This window comes from Saccoglossus kowalevskii, chromosome 1 (assembly GCF_978046115.1).
Source record: "Saccoglossus kowalevskii chromosome 1, keSacKowa6.1, whole genome shotgun sequence".
Lineage (NCBI taxonomy): Eukaryota > Metazoa > Hemichordata > Enteropneusta > Harrimaniidae > Saccoglossus > Saccoglossus kowalevskii.
This window is the reverse complement of record NC_140641.1, coordinates 10,601,555-10,623,035: the sequence shown is the minus strand read 5'-3', so window position 1 is coordinate 10,623,035 and position 21,481 is coordinate 10,601,555. Positions and strand designations below refer to the sequence as shown.

Below are 21,481 nucleotides of genomic sequence, written 5' to 3'. Positions count from 1 at the left end.
CCCACCTGTTTTTACTCTTGTTATTTGCTGTACACAAACTGGTAGTTGTTGAATGAAGGAACAAACTCCCCGAATACACATGTCCTATGACTAGACCATTTTCCGTTCACTGCGAGATTACACAATATGCAAGAAATCGAACATAACAATACAAAGGTTTAGCCTGCAAAGGTCATAGTGACTTCAAAACTTCGATAAAGGCGGACGCTTTTTGGAGGTGGGAATTTGTATAATCTGATATATACATATACATTTTAGGCCGATTCGGAAAATTCATCTTTGGACTCTAACAATGTAATCTAGGTGTCCTAATTTTATGTCACTGACATTGCCCAATACAGGAGTGATATACTGGTATGATGTAATGGTTTATATATCGGTACTACTAATCACTGACATTACCCAATACAGGAGTGATATACCGGTATGATGTAATGGTTTATATATCAGTGCTACTAGTCACTGACATTACCCAATACAGGAGTGATATACTGGTATGATGTAATGGTTTATATATCAGTACTACTAGTCACTGATATTACCCAATACAGGAGTGATATACTGGTATGATGTAATGGTTTATATATCAGTACTACTACTCACTGACATTACCCAATACAGGAGTGATATACTGATATGATGTAATGGTTTATATATCAGTACTACTAGTCACTGACATTACCCAATACAGGAGTGATGTACTGATATGATGTAATGGTTTATATATCAGTACTACTAGTCACTGACATTACCCAATACAGGAGTGATATATTGGTATAATGTAATGGTTTATATATCAGTACTACTAGTCACTGACATTACCCAATACAGGAGTGATATACTGATATGATGTAATGGTTTATATATCAGTACTACTAGTCACTGATAATACCCAATACAGGAGTAATATACTGATATGATGTAATGGTTTATATATCAGTACTACTAGTCACTGATATTACCCAATACAGGAGTGATATACTGGTATGATGTAATGGTTTATATATCAGTACTACTAATCACTGACATTACCCAATACAGGAGTGATATACTGGTATAATGTAATGGTTTATATATCAGTACTACTAGTCACTGACATTACCCAATACAGGAGTGATGTACTGATATGATGTAATGGTTTATATATCAGTACTACTAATCACTGACATTACCCAATACAGGAGTGATATACTGGTATGATGTAATGGTTTATATATCAGTACTACTAGTCACTGACATTACCCAATACAGAAGCAATATACTGGTATGATGTAATGGTTTATATATCAGTACTACTAGTCACTGACATTACTTAATACAGGAGTGATATACTGGTATGATGTAATGGTTTATATATCAGTACTACTAGTCACTGACATTACTTAATACAGGAGTGATATACTGGTATGATGTAATCGTTTATATATCAGTACTACTAGTCACTGACATTACTTAATACAGGAGTGATATACTGGTATGATGTAATGGTTTATATATCAGTACTACTAGTCACTGACATTACCCAATACAGGAGTGATATACTGGTATGATGTAATGGTTTATATATCAGTACTATTAGTCACTGACATTACCCAATACAGGAGTGATATACTGGTATGATGTAATGGTTTATATATCAGTACTACTAGTCACTGACATTACTTAATACAGGAGTGATATACTGGTATGATGTAATGGTTTATATATCAGTACTACTAGTCACTGACATTACCCAATACAGGAGTGATATATTGGTATAATGTAATGGTTTATATATCAGTACTACTAGTCAATGACATTACCCAATACAGGAGTGATATACTGATATGATGTAATGGTTTATATATCAGTACTACTAGTCACTGATAATACCCAATACAGGAGTAATATACTGATATGATGTAATGGTTTATATATCAGTACTACTAGTCACTGATATTACCCAATACAGGAGTGATATACTGGTATGATGTAATGGTTTATATATCAGTACTACTAATCACTGACATTACCCAATACAGGAGTGATATACTGGTATAATGTAATGGTTTATATATCAGTACTACTAGTCACTGACATTACCCAATACAGGAGTGATATACTGGTATGATGTAATGGTTTATATATCAGTACTACTAATCACTGACATTACCCAATACAGGAGTGATATACTGGTATGATGTAATGGTTTATATATCAGTACTACTAGTCACTGACATTACCCAATACAGGAGTGATATACTGGTATGATGTAATGGTTTATATATCAGTACTACTAGTCACTGACATTACTTAATACAGGAGTGATATACTGGTATGATGTAATGGTTTATATATCAGTACTACTAGTCACTGACATTACTTAATACAGGAGTGATATACTGGTATGATGTAATCGTTTATATATCAGTACTACTAGTCACTGACATTACCCAATACAGGAGTGATATACTGGTATGATGTAATGGTTTATATATCAGTACTACTAGTCACTGACATTACCCAATACAGGAGTGATATATTGGTATGATGTAATGGTTTGTATATCAGTACTATTAGTCACTGACATTACCCAATACAGGAGTGATATACTGGTATGATGTAATGGTTTATATATCAGTACTACTAGTCACTGACATTACTTAATACAGGAGTGATATACTGGTATGATGTAATGGTTTATATATCAGTACTACTAGTCACTGACATTACTTAATACAGGAGTGATATATTGGTATGATGTAATGGTTTATATATCAGTACTACTAGTCACTGACATTACCCAATACAGGAGTGATATACTGGTATGATGTAATGGTTTATATATCAGTACTACTAGTCACTGACATTACCCAATACAGGAGTGATATACTGGTATGATGTAATGGTTTATATATCAGTACTACTAGTCACTGACATTACCCAATACAGGAGTGATATACTGGTATGATGTAATGGTTTATATATCAGTACTACTAGTCACTGACATTACCCAATACAGGAGTGATATACTGGTATGATGTAATCGTTTATATATCAGTACTACTAGTCACTGACATTACCCAATACAGGAGTGATATATTGGTATGATGTAATGGTTTATATATCAGTACTACTAGTCACTGACATTACCCAATACAGGAGTGATATACTGGTATGATGTAATCGTTTATATATCAGTACTACTAGTCACTGACATTACTTAATACAGGAGTGATATACTGGTATGATGTAATGGTTTATATATCAGTACTATTAGTCACTGACATTACTTAATACAGGAGTGATATACTGGTATGATGTAATGGTTTATATATCAGTACTATTAGTCACTGACATTACTTAATACAGGAGTGATATACTGGTATGATGTAATGGTTTATATATCAGTACTACTAGTCACTGACATTACCCAATACAGGAGTGATATACTGGTATGATGTAATGGTTTATATATCAGTACTACTAGTCACTGACATTACCCAATACAGGAGTGATATACTGGTATGATGTAATGGTTTATATATCAGTACTACTAGTCACTGACATTACCCAATACAGGAGTGATATACTGGTATGATGTAATGGTTTATATATCAGTACTACTAGTCACTGACATTACCCAATACAGAAGTGATATACTGGTATGATGTAATGGTTTATATATCAGTACTATTAGTCACTGACATTACCCAATACAGGAGTGATATACCGGTATGATGTAATGGTTTATATATCAGTGCTACTAGTCACTGACATTACCCAATACAGGAGTGATATACTGGTATGATGTAATGGTTTATATATCAGTACTACTAATCACTGACATTACCCAATACAGGAGTGATATACTGGTATGATGTAATGGTTTATATATCAGTACTACTAATCACTGATATTACCCAATACAGGAGTGATATACTGATATGATGTAATGGTTTATATATCAGTACTACTAGTCACTGACATTACCCAATACAGGAGTGATATACTGGTATGATGTAATGGTTTATATATCAGTACTACTGGTCACTGATATTACCCAATACAGGAGTGATATACTGGTATGATGTAATGGTTTATATATCAGTACTACTACTCACTGACATTACCCAATACAGGAGTGATATACTGATATGATGTAATGGTTTATATATCAGTACTACTAGCCACTGACATTACCCAATACAGGAGTGATGTACTGATATGATGTAATGGTTTATATATCAGTACTACTAGTCACTGACATTACCCAATACAGGAGTGATATATTGGTATAATGTAATGGTTTATATATCAGTACTACTAGTCACTGACATTACCCAATACAGGAGTGATATACTGATATGATGTAATGGTTTATATATCAGTACTACTAGTCACTGATAATGCCCAATACAGGAGTAATATACTGATATGATGTAATGGTTTATATATCAGTACTACTAGTCACTGATATTACCCAATACAGGAGTGATATACTGGTATGATGTAATGGTTTATATATCAGTACTACTAATCACTGACATTACCCAATACAGGAGTGATATACTGGTATAATGTAATGGTTTATATATCAGTACTACTAGTCACTGACATTACCCAATACAGGAGTGATGTACTGATATGATGTAATGGTTTATATATCAGTACTACTAATCACTGACATTACCCAATACAGAAGCAATATACTGGTATGATGTAATGGTTTATATATCAGTACTACTAGTCACTGACATTACTTAATACAGGAGTGATATACTGGTATGATGTAATGGTTTATATATCAGTACTACTAGTCACTGACATTACTTAATACAGGAGTGATATACTGGTATGATGTAATCGTTTATATATCAGTACTACTAGTCACTGACATTACCCAATACAGGAGTGATATACTGGTATGATGTAATCGTTTATATATCAGTACTACTAGTCACTGACATTACTTAATACAGGAGTGATATACTGGTATGATGTAATGGTTTATATATCAGTACTACTAGTCACTGACATTACTTAATACAGGAGTGATATACTGGTATGATGTAATCGTTTATATATCAGTACTACTAGTCACTGACATTACCCAATACAGGAGTGATATACTGGTATGATGTAATGGTTTATATATCAGTACTACTAGTCACTGACGTTACCCAATACAGGAGTGATATATTGGTATGATGTAATGGTTTGTATATCAGTACTATTAGTCACTGACATTACCCAATACAGGAGTGATATACTGGTATGATGTAATGGTTTATATATCAGTACTACTAGTCACTGACATTACCCAATACAGGAGTGATATACTGGTATGATGTAATCGTTTATATATCAGTACTACTAGTCACTGACATTACTTAATACAGGAGTGATATACTGGTATGATGTAATGGTTTATATATCAGTACTACTAGTCACTGACATTACTTAATACAGGAGTGATATACTGGTATGATGTAATCGTTTATATATCAGTACTACTAGTCACTGACATTACCCAATACAGGAGTGATATACTGGTATGATGTAATGGTTTATATATCAGTACTACTAGTCACTGACGTTACCCAATACAGGAGTGATATATTGGTATGATGTAATGGTTTGTATATCAGTACTATTAGTCACTGACATTACCCAATACAGGAGTGATATACTGGTATGATGTAATCGTTTATATATCAGTACTACTAGTCACTGACATTACCCAATACAGGAGTGATATACTGGTATGATGTAATCGTTTATATATCAGTACTACTAGTCACTGACATTACTTAATACAGGAGTGATATACTGGTATGATGTAATGGTTTATATATCAGTACTACTAGTCACTGACATTACTTAATACAGGAGTGATATACTGGTATGATGTAATCGTTTATATATCAGTACTACTAGTCACTGACATTACCCAATACAGGAGTGATATACTGGTATGATGTAATGGTTTATATATCAGTACTACTAGTCACTGACGTTACCCAATACAGGAGTGATATATTGGTATGATGTAATGGTTTGTATATCAGTACTATTAGTCACTGACATTACCCAATACAGGAGTGATATACTGGTATGATGTAATGGTTTATATATCAGTACTACTAGTCACTGACATTACCCAATACAGGAGTGATATACTGGTATGATGTAATGGTTTATATATCAGTACTACTAGTCACTGACATTACTTAATACAGGAGTGATATACTGGTATGATGTAATGGTTTATATATCAGTACTACTAGTCGCTGACATTACTTAATACAGGAGTGATATATTGGTATGATGTAATGGTTTATATATCAGTACTACTAGTCACTGACATTACCCAATACAGGAGTGATATACTGGTATGATGTAATGGTTTATATATCAGTACTACTAGTCACTGACATTACCCAATAGAGGAGTGATATATTGGTATGATGTAATGGTTTATATATCAGTACTACTAATCACTGACATTACCCAATACAGGAGTGATATACTGGTATGATGTAATGGTTTATATATCAGTACTACTAGTCACTGACATTACCCAATACAGGAGTGATATACTGGTATGATGTAATGGTTTATATATCAGTACTACTAGTCACTGACATTACCCAATACAGGAGTGATATATTGGTATGATGTAATGGTTTATATATCAGTACTACTAGTCACTGACATTACCCAATACAGGAGTGATATACTGGTATGATGTAATCGTTTATATATCAGTACTACTAGTCACTGACATTACTTAATACAGGAGTGATATACTGGTATGATGTAATGGTTTATATATCAGTACTATTAGTCACTGACATTACTTAATACAGGAGTGATATACTGGTATGATGTAATGGTTTATATATCAGTACTACTAGTCACTGACATTACCCAATACAGGAGTGATATACTGGTATGATGTAATGGTTTATATATCAGTACTACTAGTCACTGACATTACCCAATACAGGAGTGATATACTGGTATGATGTAATGGTTTATATATCAGTACTACTAGTCACTGACATTACCCAATACAGGAGTGATATACTGGTATGATGTAATGGTTTATATATCAGTACTACTAGTCACTGACATTACCCAATACAGAAGTGATATACTGGTATGATGTAATGGTTTATATATCAGTACTACTAGTCACTGACATTACCCAATACAGGAGTGATATACTGGTATGATGTAATGGTTTATATATCAGTACTACTAGTCACTGACATTACTTAATACAGGAGTGATATACTGGTATGATGTAATCGTTTATATATCAGTACTACTAGTCACTGACATTACCCATTACAGGAGTGATATATTGGTATGATGTAATGGTTTATATATCAGTACTACTAGTCACTGACATTACCCAATACAGGAGTGATATACTGGTATGATGTAATCGTTTATATATCAGTACTACTAGTCACTGACATTACTTAATACAGGAGTGATATACTGGTATGATGTAATGGTTTATATATCAGTACTATTAGTCACTGACATTACTTAATACATGAGTGATATACTGGTATGATGTAATGGTTTATATATCAGTACTACTAGTCACTGACATTACCCAATACAGGAGTGATATACTGGTATGATGTAATGGTTTATATATCAGTACTACTAGTCACTGACATTACCCAATACAGGAGTGATATACTGGTATGATGTAATGGTTTATATATCAGTACTACTAGTCACTGACATTACCCAATACAGGAGTGATATACTGGTATGATGTAATGGTTTATATATCAGTACTACTAGTCACTGACATTACCCAATACAGAAGTGATATACTGGTATGATGTAATGGTTTATATATCAGTACTACTAGTCACTGACATTACCCAATACAGGAGTGATATACTGGTATGATGTAATGGTTTATATATCAGTACTACTAGTCACTGACATTACTTAATACAGGAGTGATATACTGGTATGATGTAATGGTTTATATATCAATACTACTAGTCACTGACATTACTTAATACAGGAGTGATATACTGGTATGATGTAATGGTTTATATATCAATACTACTAGTCACTGACATTACCCAATACAGGAGTGATATACTGGTATGATGTAATGGTTTATATATCAATACTACCAGTCACCGACATTACCCAATACAGGAGTGATATACTGGTATGATGTAATGGTTTATATATCAGTACTACTAGTCATTGACATTACCCAATACAGGAGTGATATACTGGTATGATGTAATGGTTTATATATATCAGTACTACTAGTCACTGACATTACCCAATACAGGAGTGATATACTGATATATATGATGTAATGGTTTATATATCAGTACTACTAGTCACTAATATTACCCAATACAGGAGTGATATACTGGTATGATGTAATGGTTTATATATCAGTACTACTAGTCACTGACATTACTTAATACAGGAGTGATATACTGGTATGATGTAATGGTTTATATATCAGTACTACTAGTCACTGACATTACCCAATACAGGAGTGATATACTGGTATGATGTAATGGTTTATATATCAGTACTACTAGTCACTGACATTACCCAATACAGGAGTGATATACTGGTATGATGTAATGGTTTATATATCAGTACTACTAGTCACTGACATTACCCAATACAGGAGTGATATACTGGTATGATGTAATGGTTTATATATCAGTACTACTAGTCACTGACATTACCCAATACAGAAGTGATATACTGGTATGATGTAATGGTTTATATATCAGTACTACTAGTCACTGACATTACCCAATACAGGAGTGATATACTGGTATGATGTAATGGTTTATATATCAGTACTACTAGTCACTGACATTACTTAATACAGGAGTGATATACTGGTATGATGTAATCGTTTATATATCAGTACTACTAGTCACTGACATTACCCATTACAGGAGTGATATATTGGTATGATGTAATGGTTTATATATCAGTACTACTAGTCACTGACATTACCCAATACAGGAGTGATATACTGGTATGATGTAATCGTTTATATATCAGTACTACTAGTCACTGACATTACTTAATACAGGAGTGATATACTGGTATGATGTAATGGTTTATATATCAGTACTATTAGTCACTGACATTACTTAATACATGAGTGATATACTGGTATGATGTAATGGTTTATATATCAGTACTACTAGTCACTGACATTACCCAATACAGGAGTGATATACTGGTATGATGTAATGGTTTATATATCAGTACTACTAGTCACTGACATTACCCAATACAGGAGTGATATACTGGTATGATGTAATGGTTTATATATCAGTACTACTAGTCACTGACATTACCCAATACAGGAGTGATATACTGGTATGATGTAATGGTTTATATATCAGTACTACTAGTCACTGACATTACCCAATACAGAAGTGATATACTGGTATGATGTAATGGTTTATATATCAGTACTACTAGTCACTGACATTACCCAATACAGGAGTGATATACTGGTATGATGTAATGGTTTATATATCAGTACTACTAGTCACTGACATTACTTAATACAGGAGTGATATACTGGTATGATGTAATGGTTTATATATCAATACTACTAGTCACTGACATTACTTAATACAGGAGTGATATACTGGTATGATGTAATGGTTTATATATCAATACTACTAGTCACTGACATTACCCAATACAGGAGTGATATACTGGTATGATGTAATGGTTTATATATCAATACTACCAGTCACCGACATTACCCAATACAGGAGTGATATACTGGTATGATGTAATGGTTTATATATCAGTACTACTAGTCATTGACATTACCCAATACAGGAGTGATATACTGGTATGATGTAATGGTTTATATATATCAGTACTACTAGTCACTGACATTACCCAATACAGGAGTGATATACTGATATATATGATGTAATGGTTTATATATCAGTACTACTAGTCACTAATATTACCCAATACAGGAGTGATATACTGGTATGATGTAATGGTTTATATATCAGTACTACTAGTCACTGACATTACTTAATACAGGAGTGATATACTGGTATGATGTAATGGTTTATATATCAGTACTACTAGTCACTGACATTACCCAATACAGGAGTGATATACTGGTATGATGTAATGGTTTATATATCAGTACTACTAGTCACTGACATTACCCAATACAGGAGTGATATACTGGTATGATGTAATGGTTTATATATCAGTACTACTAGTCACTGACATTACCCAATACAGGAGTGATATACTGGTATGATGTAATGGTTTATATATCAGTACTACTAGTCACTGACATTACCCAATACAGAAGTGATATACTGGTATGATGTAATGGTTTATATATCAGTACTACTAGTCACTGACATTACCCAATACAGGAGTGATATACTGGTATGATGTAATGGTTTATATATCAGTACTACTAGTCACTGACATTACTTAATACAGGAGTGATATACTGGTATGATGTAATGGTTTATATATCAGTACTACTAGTCACTGACATTACCCAATACAGGAGTGATATATTGGTATGATGTAATGGTTTATATATCAGTACTACTAGTCACTGACATTACCCAATACAGGAGTGATATACTGGTATGATGTAATCGTTTATATATCAGTACTACTAGTCACTGACATTACTTAATACAGGAGTGATATACTGGTATGATGTAATGGTTTATATATCAGTACTATTAGTCACTGACATTACTTAATACATGAGTGATATACTGGTATGATGTAATGGTTTATATATCAGTACTACTAGTCACTGACATTACCCAATACAGGAGTGATATACTGGTATGATGTAATGGTTTATATATCAGTACTACTAGTCACTGACATTACCCAATACAGGAGTGATATACTGGTATGATGTAATGGTTTATATATCAGTACTACTAGTCACTGACATTACCCAATACAGGAGTGATATACTGGTATGATGTAATGGTTTATATATCAGTACTACTAGTCACTGACATTAGCCAATACAGAAGTGATATACTGGTATGATGTAATGGTTTATATATCAGTACTACTAGTCACTGACATTACCCAATACAGGAGTGATATACTGGTATGATGTAATGGTTTATATATCAGTACTACTAGTCACTGACATTACTTAATACAGGAGTGATATACTGGTATGATGTAATGGTTTATATATCAATACTACTAGTCACTGACATTACTTAATACAGGAGTGATATACTGGTATGATGTAATGGTTTATATATCAATACTACTAGTCACTGACATTACCCAATACAGGAGTGATATACTGGTATGATGTAATGGTTTATATATCAATACTACCAGTCACTGACATTACCCAATACAGGAGTGATATACTGGTATGATGTAATGGTTTATATATCAGTACTACTAGTCATTGACATTACCCAATACAGGAGTGATATACTGGTATGATGTAATGGTTTATATATATCAGTACTACTAGTCACTGACATTACCCAATACAGGAGTGATATACTGATATATATGATGTAATGGTTTATATATCAGTACTACTAGTCACTAATATTACCCAATACAGGAGTGATATACTGGTATGATGTAATGGTTTATATATCAGTACTACTAGTCACTGACATTACCCAATACAGGAGTGATATACTGGTATGATGTAATGGTTTATATATCAGTACTACTAGTCACTGACATTACCCAATACAGGAGTGATATACTGGTATGATGTAATGGTTTATATATATCAGTACTACTAGTCACTGACATTACCCAATACAGGAGTGATATACTGATATATATATGATGTAATGGTTTATATATCAGTACTACTAATCACTGACATTACCCAATACAGGAGTGATATACTGATATATATATGTAATGGTTTATATATCAGTACTACTAGTCACTGACATTACCCAATACAGAAGTGATATACTGGTATGATGTAATGGTTTATATATCAGTACTACTAGTCACTGACATTACCCAATACAGGAGTGATATACTGGTATGATGTAATGGTTTATATATCAGTACTATGTGGTATGATCTATAAATCGTTATTAGCAAAAAACTATTGACGACTATATAAATAAAATGCCTCCATGAGTCAGGCTCATGATTGGTCGGTCTGTTTGGTCGAAGATCCAATCAGAACGTTCTGTTAAAAGTAACATTATATTTTCGTTCTTCTTACAATTGCCACTTAGTTAATACCGTTAAGCAACATCGCTCTCGAAGTTGAAAAATATCACCAGACACGTAGACAACATCTAGTCGCATCGACAGTGAGTAAGCGAGCCAGGTAAGACGTCAGCTTCCCATTGCAATTATATGCATTACTTTAATTTCTACAAATTGAATGGACAGAAGAATTGATTAACCCAGAGATACTGTTTCGATCATTTTCGATTGCTCTTTTAAATGTAATAGATCTAGCAAGATATTCCCACAAATTCCGTTATTTCTTGTACTATGTAGCGTATGCTGTGAGTACATATTGTGTATTTGTATGTACATGCTTCAGCCGTGTCTAGTGATTCACGATTAAGCACGTCTGCGCACTGAAAAACAATAAGATAAAATAAATTCGTCCAAAAGTTTGTTTTTTACAAAATGGCAAAATATTGATAAGTGGACTCCGGGTCAATATCATTCTGGTGTTTTTGTAATATGACGTCATTTTGAATGTTTCGCAGCTTTCGAGACACGCTCTTCTTTGTATGTTACATTTCTTTATACATAAATACGAGTGTGTCGAAAATAAATAAATTTGTCCATATTATTTTGTTATACCACTGTGTATACTCAAACAGGATAATTTGAAGCAACATTCGTAATTTCTCCACTGATTGCTTACTAGTATATACCCATATGTAAAAAGAGAACAGGAAATAAATGTAAGCAAGCAAACAGTTTAACATGGTGTGTATTCAGTGTTATGAAACTCGATGAAAAGGGCTATATAAACATTGCAACTACATTAAAATATTTCGTATTTACTCTTTTTGGCCGATGATCATTTATCGGATAATAAAGATCGAGTTCTGTTATACATCAAACACATATGAGATATAAACTGATTGGGTTAGTCTGCGAAAAGTGTATATAAGATGACGAGATAGTTATTTTAGCCTTATGAATACTTTTCCTGAACTATGCTAGAAAAAAATAAAACCTTGTACGTGTGTTATACTTCAAAATTAGTAGTAGTTCAATACCATTGAGATTTACGGGAAGTATTAGCTATTAATTATGTTAAGGGCATTAAGAAGCATTGTTTGTATGAACTCGACCATGGGTCAGTTGTCAAATCAGTTGTTTGAAGCTCAGAATATTATCTTTAAGTCCAAATGACTATACCTGAAATGCACCTTGAAATGTTACGACAATGTGAGAAAATTAAAGTTCATCTTTGATTACGTAAACGTGGATAGATATATTTTGACTGGATACATTTATGAACATTTACCTGAGTGGTAATTATGCATACAATATTTCCATGCACATTAGCATTTAACACTTATAACCGCTTGTCAATGACTGATGATGAATTTTAATTCTAATTTCCACCAAAACAAATATACTGACCATGACGTGTTTTTTTTTTTTTTTTTTTTTTGCGGACAAATCTTGAACTCTGTACACATCTTACTTTCCAATTGTACGATATTCATATAGCCTGCATGGGCAAAATATGTAATGTATACATTCCTTTCATGGTTGTTTAACATGTAAAACAATGGAAACAAAGCTTGCATTATTTGCAGTAGTATAAGATTTACAGCAATTCATATGACTAGGTTGTAACATTATTAATCTGATGCAACCTAATTGATATAAATAACATCTGCTGTATTGTGGAGTTGTATTAGACTATCGAATCATGTACTAGCTGTGTGCCGAACTCGCGCAGCACGAGTGTACAACATCACTCATAGGCGAGGCTGGCTAAACCATCCACGGCACAAATGTTTATGACTGACAAAAACACAGTATCAAATGATTAGATTTCGAGAGAGGTTCATATCTGGTTGCCATGGAGACATAATTATTGAAAGGCTCCGCCATTGCAAGATCGATAACTGATAACGAAAATTTATGAAATTGCTAGGAAAGTCTGTTTTTATTAAAAGGGCCAATCAATTAAATTTGGGGAGAGATTTGTTTACCTTGGAGACGAGCATTTTGGAAGCCTTAGGATGCATCACCATTGCCATTAATAGTCATTGTAATGATACGTACTTCTCAGCCGTGATTGAGGGTAAAGTTGGGCTCTCATGGTGCCTTTTATAAGTTATCACTATATTGAAAATGCTATGGAAATGTGTAACAACGAAATAAACATTATTTTGGAAATCAGAATCCCGGGACATTGAAGACTGTCTGTTTTTAAAACTGTTCAAATTATTATAAATGCAACGAGAGAACGAAAAACACAGTTTTTATTTAATCCGTCGCCATGAACACGTATAACAAAGAGTTGGGCAAACTTTCAGCAATCAGAACTTTTGAAAATTATTAAAACATACCTAGACTGTAACTTGAAGGAAAAAAAAACAATTCTTAAATCTGATTTGGTTCTCGAAGGAAATGTATGACCGTGAAACTTACATCATTTTTGTAATGGAATACAATGCTGTTTTCATGAAAATAACCCTATGATTACTCTATTGTTATTCTGATTATTCTAATAGTATGAATCGATCTTGTTAACAAATTCCGGTCATTTTCATTTTGAAATGCACTGAGCGTGTTTTCGCATGTGTTTCCTGGTGAACTTCTACCCATAATTGAAATAAAATCATTTACGACGCGCTAACCACGTGCACATTCCAGATTTATCATTTAGAGTTATGCCCGCTATTCCGCATATCCCTGTCCTTGCCCTCAGGCTGTTCACACGCAATATTGGGCAGTACGTCGTCCTAGTGTTTTTCGTTTATGATTAATATACTAAAAACAGAATTAATTTACCCAGGTAACTGGATTGTTTTCACATATATTTTTATAAAGTAACGATCAGACGTTCTTAAAATTGAAAACGTTTGCATGTACTTATTTGTCAATTGGTGACAGTCTGTCGGACGAAATCGCTATCTGTTGAAAGAAGTATAAGAATCAGGATTTGTGCTTAAAACTAACAATGGCTGGTCGTCATTAACAATAATCGATGGCCAATTCTATATTTGTATAATCTAATCGTAAGTGGAACGCAATTCAAAATTGAATCTACTCTGTAAAGCGAATGTTAGACAAGTGTCAAAACAGGGAAAATCAAAGTGTGTCGATTAAGATGTACACTCCAATAAAGAAATTACATATGATGCAAATTATTGTAGATCAGTAAATCGGCGTCATGCTGAGCAAACGCGGAAATTCCTCTATACGACTATTTAGCTCAGTGATGTAACACCCTGGATTGACTTTACTTCATTTACTGGTAGTTACTCGCGGGGTACACATTAATAAATTCAGCCACTCAGTTGTCTGGCTGTCGCGTTACTGGGCGTGTACCAGTATGTTTTCATCGAGATTGTTAGATCACATATACTATAATATAGTGGAGTTCCATGTATATTCACATATTTGTAGTGACTTAGAATTACGAGAATCTGAATTGCTTGAAATACGGACATTGATTTACGAGCATCGAGTTACAAAAATATCGAGTTACAATAATGACCTCGTCCATATTTGAGAGAACATGCCCACTTTTGCGAAACCACGCCCAAATGAACTCGTTGTTCAATTAATAGTTAACGGAACTTCGAGTTATGAGCAACATAGGTTTTTTGTTTTGTTTTAACGTTTAACGCAATAGCGGGCGTGTTTGTTATAATATGGGCGTGGTCATTTTTGTACTTTAGCATCTCAAGAATCACAACCATGTTTTCTCACACGAAATAACGTGTACATGGTAGCCTGGAAACCATATAATCCCAAACTGTAATATAGTTGATTGTGTACTAGAGATTTTACGTACTACCAGTTCATTGTATTAATGACATTGAAATCTCTTATTAGTTTCAGCTGTGATCACAGTGTCGAATATCCAGACAAATTACAATGACAAGCAACCAAACTGTCAATGTAGTGGTAACCAACTCTGAACATAAAATGGCCATCCTTTATGCAATCGTTGGATCCGTTGGCCTTCTGGGAAATATGTTTGTTTGTTACGTATTCTGTCGTACACGTCGATTGCGAAACATGACTAATTTATTCATCATCAACCAGTCTGCAATCGACATGACAAGCTCCTTTATCTTTCTCATCATGAAAATGGGCTCAATTAAGTTACCTTCGAAAGGCATCTTGGGAAGTCTGTTCTGCAAATTCTGGTATTCGGAGTACCTGATGTGGTCGTTGTTTCTTGCCTCCACTGCCAACTTATGCGTAGTTACGTTAGAGCGTTACTTCGCCATTTGTCATCCTATATTTCATCGCAATAAGTTTAACAAGAGAACGGCAAAGATAATTATCATTCTTGTTTGGTCATATGGTTTTCCCATCGAGTTGCTTTGGGGGCTACCATTTTACCACAGTAAAGAGGCCTGCGTTATCAAATACATCAGTATACAGTTCAACGTTTTTGTCGGCATCGCGTTTTTCAGTATATCGTGGTTCTTCCCACTGATGTTAATGGCCCTGTGTTACGTTCAAATTATCAAGAAGCTAAGTGGTAACAAATTAAATCCAAGTGACAACGCCAATAACCAGTCATCCAATCACAGCTTCCGTAAAGCACAGAAGAACGTGGTCAAGACGCTTCTAATTGTTTCTATAACTTACGCCCTCTTTTGGGGACCAAATCAAATTGCTTTATTCCACTTCAATATGGGTGGATATTTAGATTTTTCTAGTGATTTTTATTTCTTCTCAGTGGTACTTGTTTTCTGTAATCTTTGTGTAAACCCATTTATTTACGCATTTCAGTATCATCAATTCCGTGATAATATTTCTATTGCGTTTCGTTGTCAAAAACCGAGCATGCCAGCAGAGGGGACTGGCACTGGCACTGGCACTGCTTTAGAAATGCATACAGATAATTTGAACGTTTAGTAGAACTTGGAACATACCATTTTAGATAATCACCTGGAAAAATCTGATTTATCATAAGACAGTTGTATTGTACTGATCCGGGATGCTGACATTCTAAGAATATTATTTTTATGGGGGCAATCTTTGTACAATGCTTGTACGCGTTCTAGTGAATAAGTGCCACAATAATTAAAATTAATTAATTTTAAATATCGTTCATATAATGCTCATTTCATCATCTCTTTTGACTTTCACCTTTAGACTATTGGTCTTACTACGCACCAACACAAATATATCGGTGACCCCAAATAAACATTTACAGGCCAGTCTTAAAAACATACTAGCAAGATTGGTTACTCAACGGGCAGAACAATCAGATAGCAGCATGTTTGTTGGCGTACCAAATTAAAGTTTCAGTCAACTTGGTTAGGATCTGCCCCGCCCCACCCCATCGATTACGAATTCCACATTTACTATTATTCGTAACCGTTTCTGAAACTTTCGTTGCATTATATACTGATTCAAACAAACATGACCGACAGGTGTCCATTTCGTTTTTATTCATGTTCATGTCAATTCCTCACAAATCTTTTGTCTGTTTCAATTGAAAGTTTGCATACAAGTACAGTAACTATAATCATAGGTTATACCGTAGATCGTGTTATTTTGTGATTCAAATTTGTCGAACCGACGGTCATTTTGTGTAAATGCAAAAAAAAATAGTTTATATGACATACCTTGTTAGATAACCACTTCATTCTTATTACGATTTCTCCTACATTTAGTTGAAATCCCTTTATACATGTTGCACCTCGCTTTTCCATGTACCAAGATGTCGAGTAAATGTCAGCAAATGTTCATACTTCTTGGTTTATTTTCTCGTTTTAATTCAAAGTCAAAACATTACACAAATGATATTTTTATCAATTTTAAAAGCAATGTAGTCGCTTTTTTTAGAAAGTAATTTTTGTTACTATTTGTGATTTTTAATATTTGATAAAAACTTTATTTGTGAAATATTCTATTGTGCAAGCATGTAATCGGCTTATTTGCCTGTTGGCTCTAGCTCAATAAAATAAAAATGAAAATAAACATGTCCAGAACCGTTTCTCTGAGATGTTCAGGGTGGTTTCATTCATATTGAGTAGTAGGCGCGCGTCATTTGTTTAAGACTCAATTCAAAAATGGCCGACTAGTGGTCATTTCGTTATACATTCTATGCCGAATCTTCATTATTTTATTGCCTATACTATTATACTCGTTTGTGATTTGATCCAATTTGTCGAATTGGTGGTCATTTTGTCTAGAATCTTAAAATAGATAAACGGAGCTTTGTATCAGAATCATACATACTGAGTTACAGATGCACATCAATTTTAACAACTGTTTTTTTCTGAGATGCCTTAATGATATTCAAACTCAATACAATGATTCTACATACCGTATTTTGGTTGCACATTGCATTTTTAACGATTCGACCAAACAACTGATCATATCACAGTACTATTTAGCCAAATATACACCTATTCTGAATCTCTGCTAGTGATTAAATTTAGCATTAGATACAGAACGGGAGCTGTACATTGTCAACGCTTGTTCCTAGCTCGCATGACGTAATACGTGGTTGTGGTCAATACCTTTATATTAATTGTTGTTAATTTTTATCGTTTTTACGTACATTATTTTTTCATAATTAAATAATTGCATGGGTGTTCAAATATCATATCAATTATTTTGTTGTTTCATGTATTATATTAATTTTAATTATTAATTATAGTTAATTAGTGATGGCGATCATTGAACAATTACAAACACCACGAAATGTAGAAATGTTAAAATAAAGTTCGACAAGTTGCGATAATGTTTGGAATTGGATGTTCTGTGCACACCAAAACAAAATAAATGTTCGTTATTATAAAGTAGTAGTAATACATTATAATGTACGGAAAAAAGAGACTGGGATAAAATATTTTCAGCATATGCACAATACATGCACCACTTCAAGGCTTTGATCTCGAAGTTTTGAATTGCCTTCTGAAATATAATTGCTACCAACAAATCAGTAAAAAGGGGTCATTGAACTGATATTAATAATCTATGATTATCTGTAATGCGGTACATTCGTGCAATATTTGAGTTTGAGACGAGTAAAACGTAGATTACGGCGAGCAACGCCAGCTATTCGATTGGATTTCTCTGAATTGGTTAGTCGGTTTTAAATAGTTTAGGATTCGAAGCATGCCGGAGGAAGATTACATAAGGAATGAGTAATAAACTGATTGCATTAGACGATCGCAAAATATCATTGCTGCATAGATTACAACAAATTATTATTATCCTGGCAGATTTCATCTATTGAAAGGAGGGGTATGAGTGGGTGTTTATTGTCCAAGTAGGCCTAGTTAACTCCTTCATCATTAGTACGCCAGTAGTAATTTTTATATTATTTATTGTGTTAAAAAAAGAAGAAAAAGAAGCACTATATTTATATTTCAGAAATAATTTTGCTATGCTAGAATAATTTGTAAGGTTTAATTTAAAGCGGGGAGTCATCGCATGCGTCAGATATCCATAGCGTGTCATTGTTTACAAACAAGCGTCTACCCATGAGCCTTTGCGTTATTAGCGTGTGTTATCGTCGCTTAGGACTCAATTCTCGCGCGTTCGCAGGTGACGACCCTCCCGCTTTAAGCGAATATAGAGAACAGTTATAATAGACTGTAGATGTAGCAGAACTTTTGTATTTTGTTTAGGTTATGGTAGTTATACTTAACATTAAATTATTCCGTTTATCATTAAAGTGTGTACTTCTTCTTATATTTGTTTAAAGCAGCATAACTCCGAGTTCTGAACCATTAAAACATCGGTATCGTGATTATACTGTTCTTGTGTGGAGAGTGTAATCATAGACTGTCGACAGTCCCTCAGGCCTAATTTGTTTAGTTTTGTTTGTTTTTAGGGAGAATAAAATGGAACGTCGAAGATGTCTGCAAAATACCTTCAGCCCTCGCCGAAATCGCCTTCATCATGCGGAAAAATAAACAAATTATGCCTGTGGGACTACCGACAGTTTATATAATAACGTGACATACTGTTAGTTCTTTAATTTGCGGAACTTTTATGGAAATGTCATTAACTTGTACTTTATATGCATGTGCACAATGTAATATACTGCCATGGATATATTTTCAAACGTGTTCGGAATAGTGCTTCTCTGTCATTGCAGGGGTCGTATGTGTAAGATACTAGCAATGATGTGAGAAAGTGGTATCCCCGTGCGTGGCATGTGCACGTGTACATTCTTGGTACATATTACTGAAAGGACATTTCTCAAAATAATCCCTGTGGATCATGATTATTTGGTCGACTTGAAGTTCGTTTATGCCTATGATTTATGCATGTATTTTCAATACGAGTTCAACGCATTGTATAACTCTGCTGATGTAACGAATAAATATATATTTTTTCGTAAATGTATACTCCAATTACTAATACTGTGCTTACAATAATTAGTTAGTTACAGTGATTACTCCGAATTTCAAATAAATTGTCTGATCCGTAACATATCAGGAAATTAACTCCAATCTTCCAATAAACAACGAGTGAAATTGTTCTTTCAATTGGGACTACGTACAAACTATAATTGGAGTTTACCACGTTGTGGGCGAAATAGCAATGGTGCACGAAAGAGGAAAAAAATATGCTTCCCACGCTGATGTTTAATCAAATTTAGACTTGTACTTAAAGGGGGTAAAACTCTAGGATTTTATGTTATATTAAGGCTCTCTCATGCCTCTGGGCAAAATATAATTTAAAAAATAAGTCTTATGTATCTTATTGTTGCTTCACAATACGGGTTATGTATGATATGTTCATGGATATAACAGGCGGAAAGTCACATAAAAAGTGAGTTATACAAAACTCCAAACTCCCAGCCTGTCCTTGTGGTTATGCTCAAACATAAAAAATTCTAATTTTTAATACTGAAAGAAAAGTAAAAATCAGTCTTCGAATAAACCCAAGCTCAGAGCTGGGAATGAAGGTATGTACTTTGCATTATGTGCGTTATAAATTGTGAAAGTTTACGTTGAATAGTCGATGAAAATACATTTAATATTTGATTCTCACATTCATCGCTACCGTATTGTTTAACAAGCCATCGACGACCACTGTCGAATGACAGTAATCTGCAAGATCTGGACATAAACTCTATTATATAATAAAACAATTCACCATTATAATGACGGTTTCACTCGGTATTTTGAATTGGAGTAGTCAATAATGATTTTGTGATAGTTAAACGGTAAACGTGATTTAACCTATCTTTAGAATTATCGATAAAGGGACGACAGTATGCAGAGAATATATAAAA

At 33.7% G+C, this 21,481-nt stretch overlaps 1 protein-coding gene across 1 annotated transcript; it reads left to right on the top strand.

Annotated features, from left to right (window-relative positions):
* The first annotated feature begins 16,134 nt into the window (after window positions 1–16,134).
* Window positions 16,135–17,130, top strand: LOC102809405 (somatostatin receptor type 2-like). The gene has a single exon (XM_006815990.2). The coding sequence runs from the start codon at window positions 16,135–16,137 to the stop codon at window positions 17,128–17,130; it is 996 nt and encodes a 331-aa protein (XP_006816053.2).
* The last annotated feature ends 4,351 nt before the right edge of the window (window positions 17,131–21,481 follow it).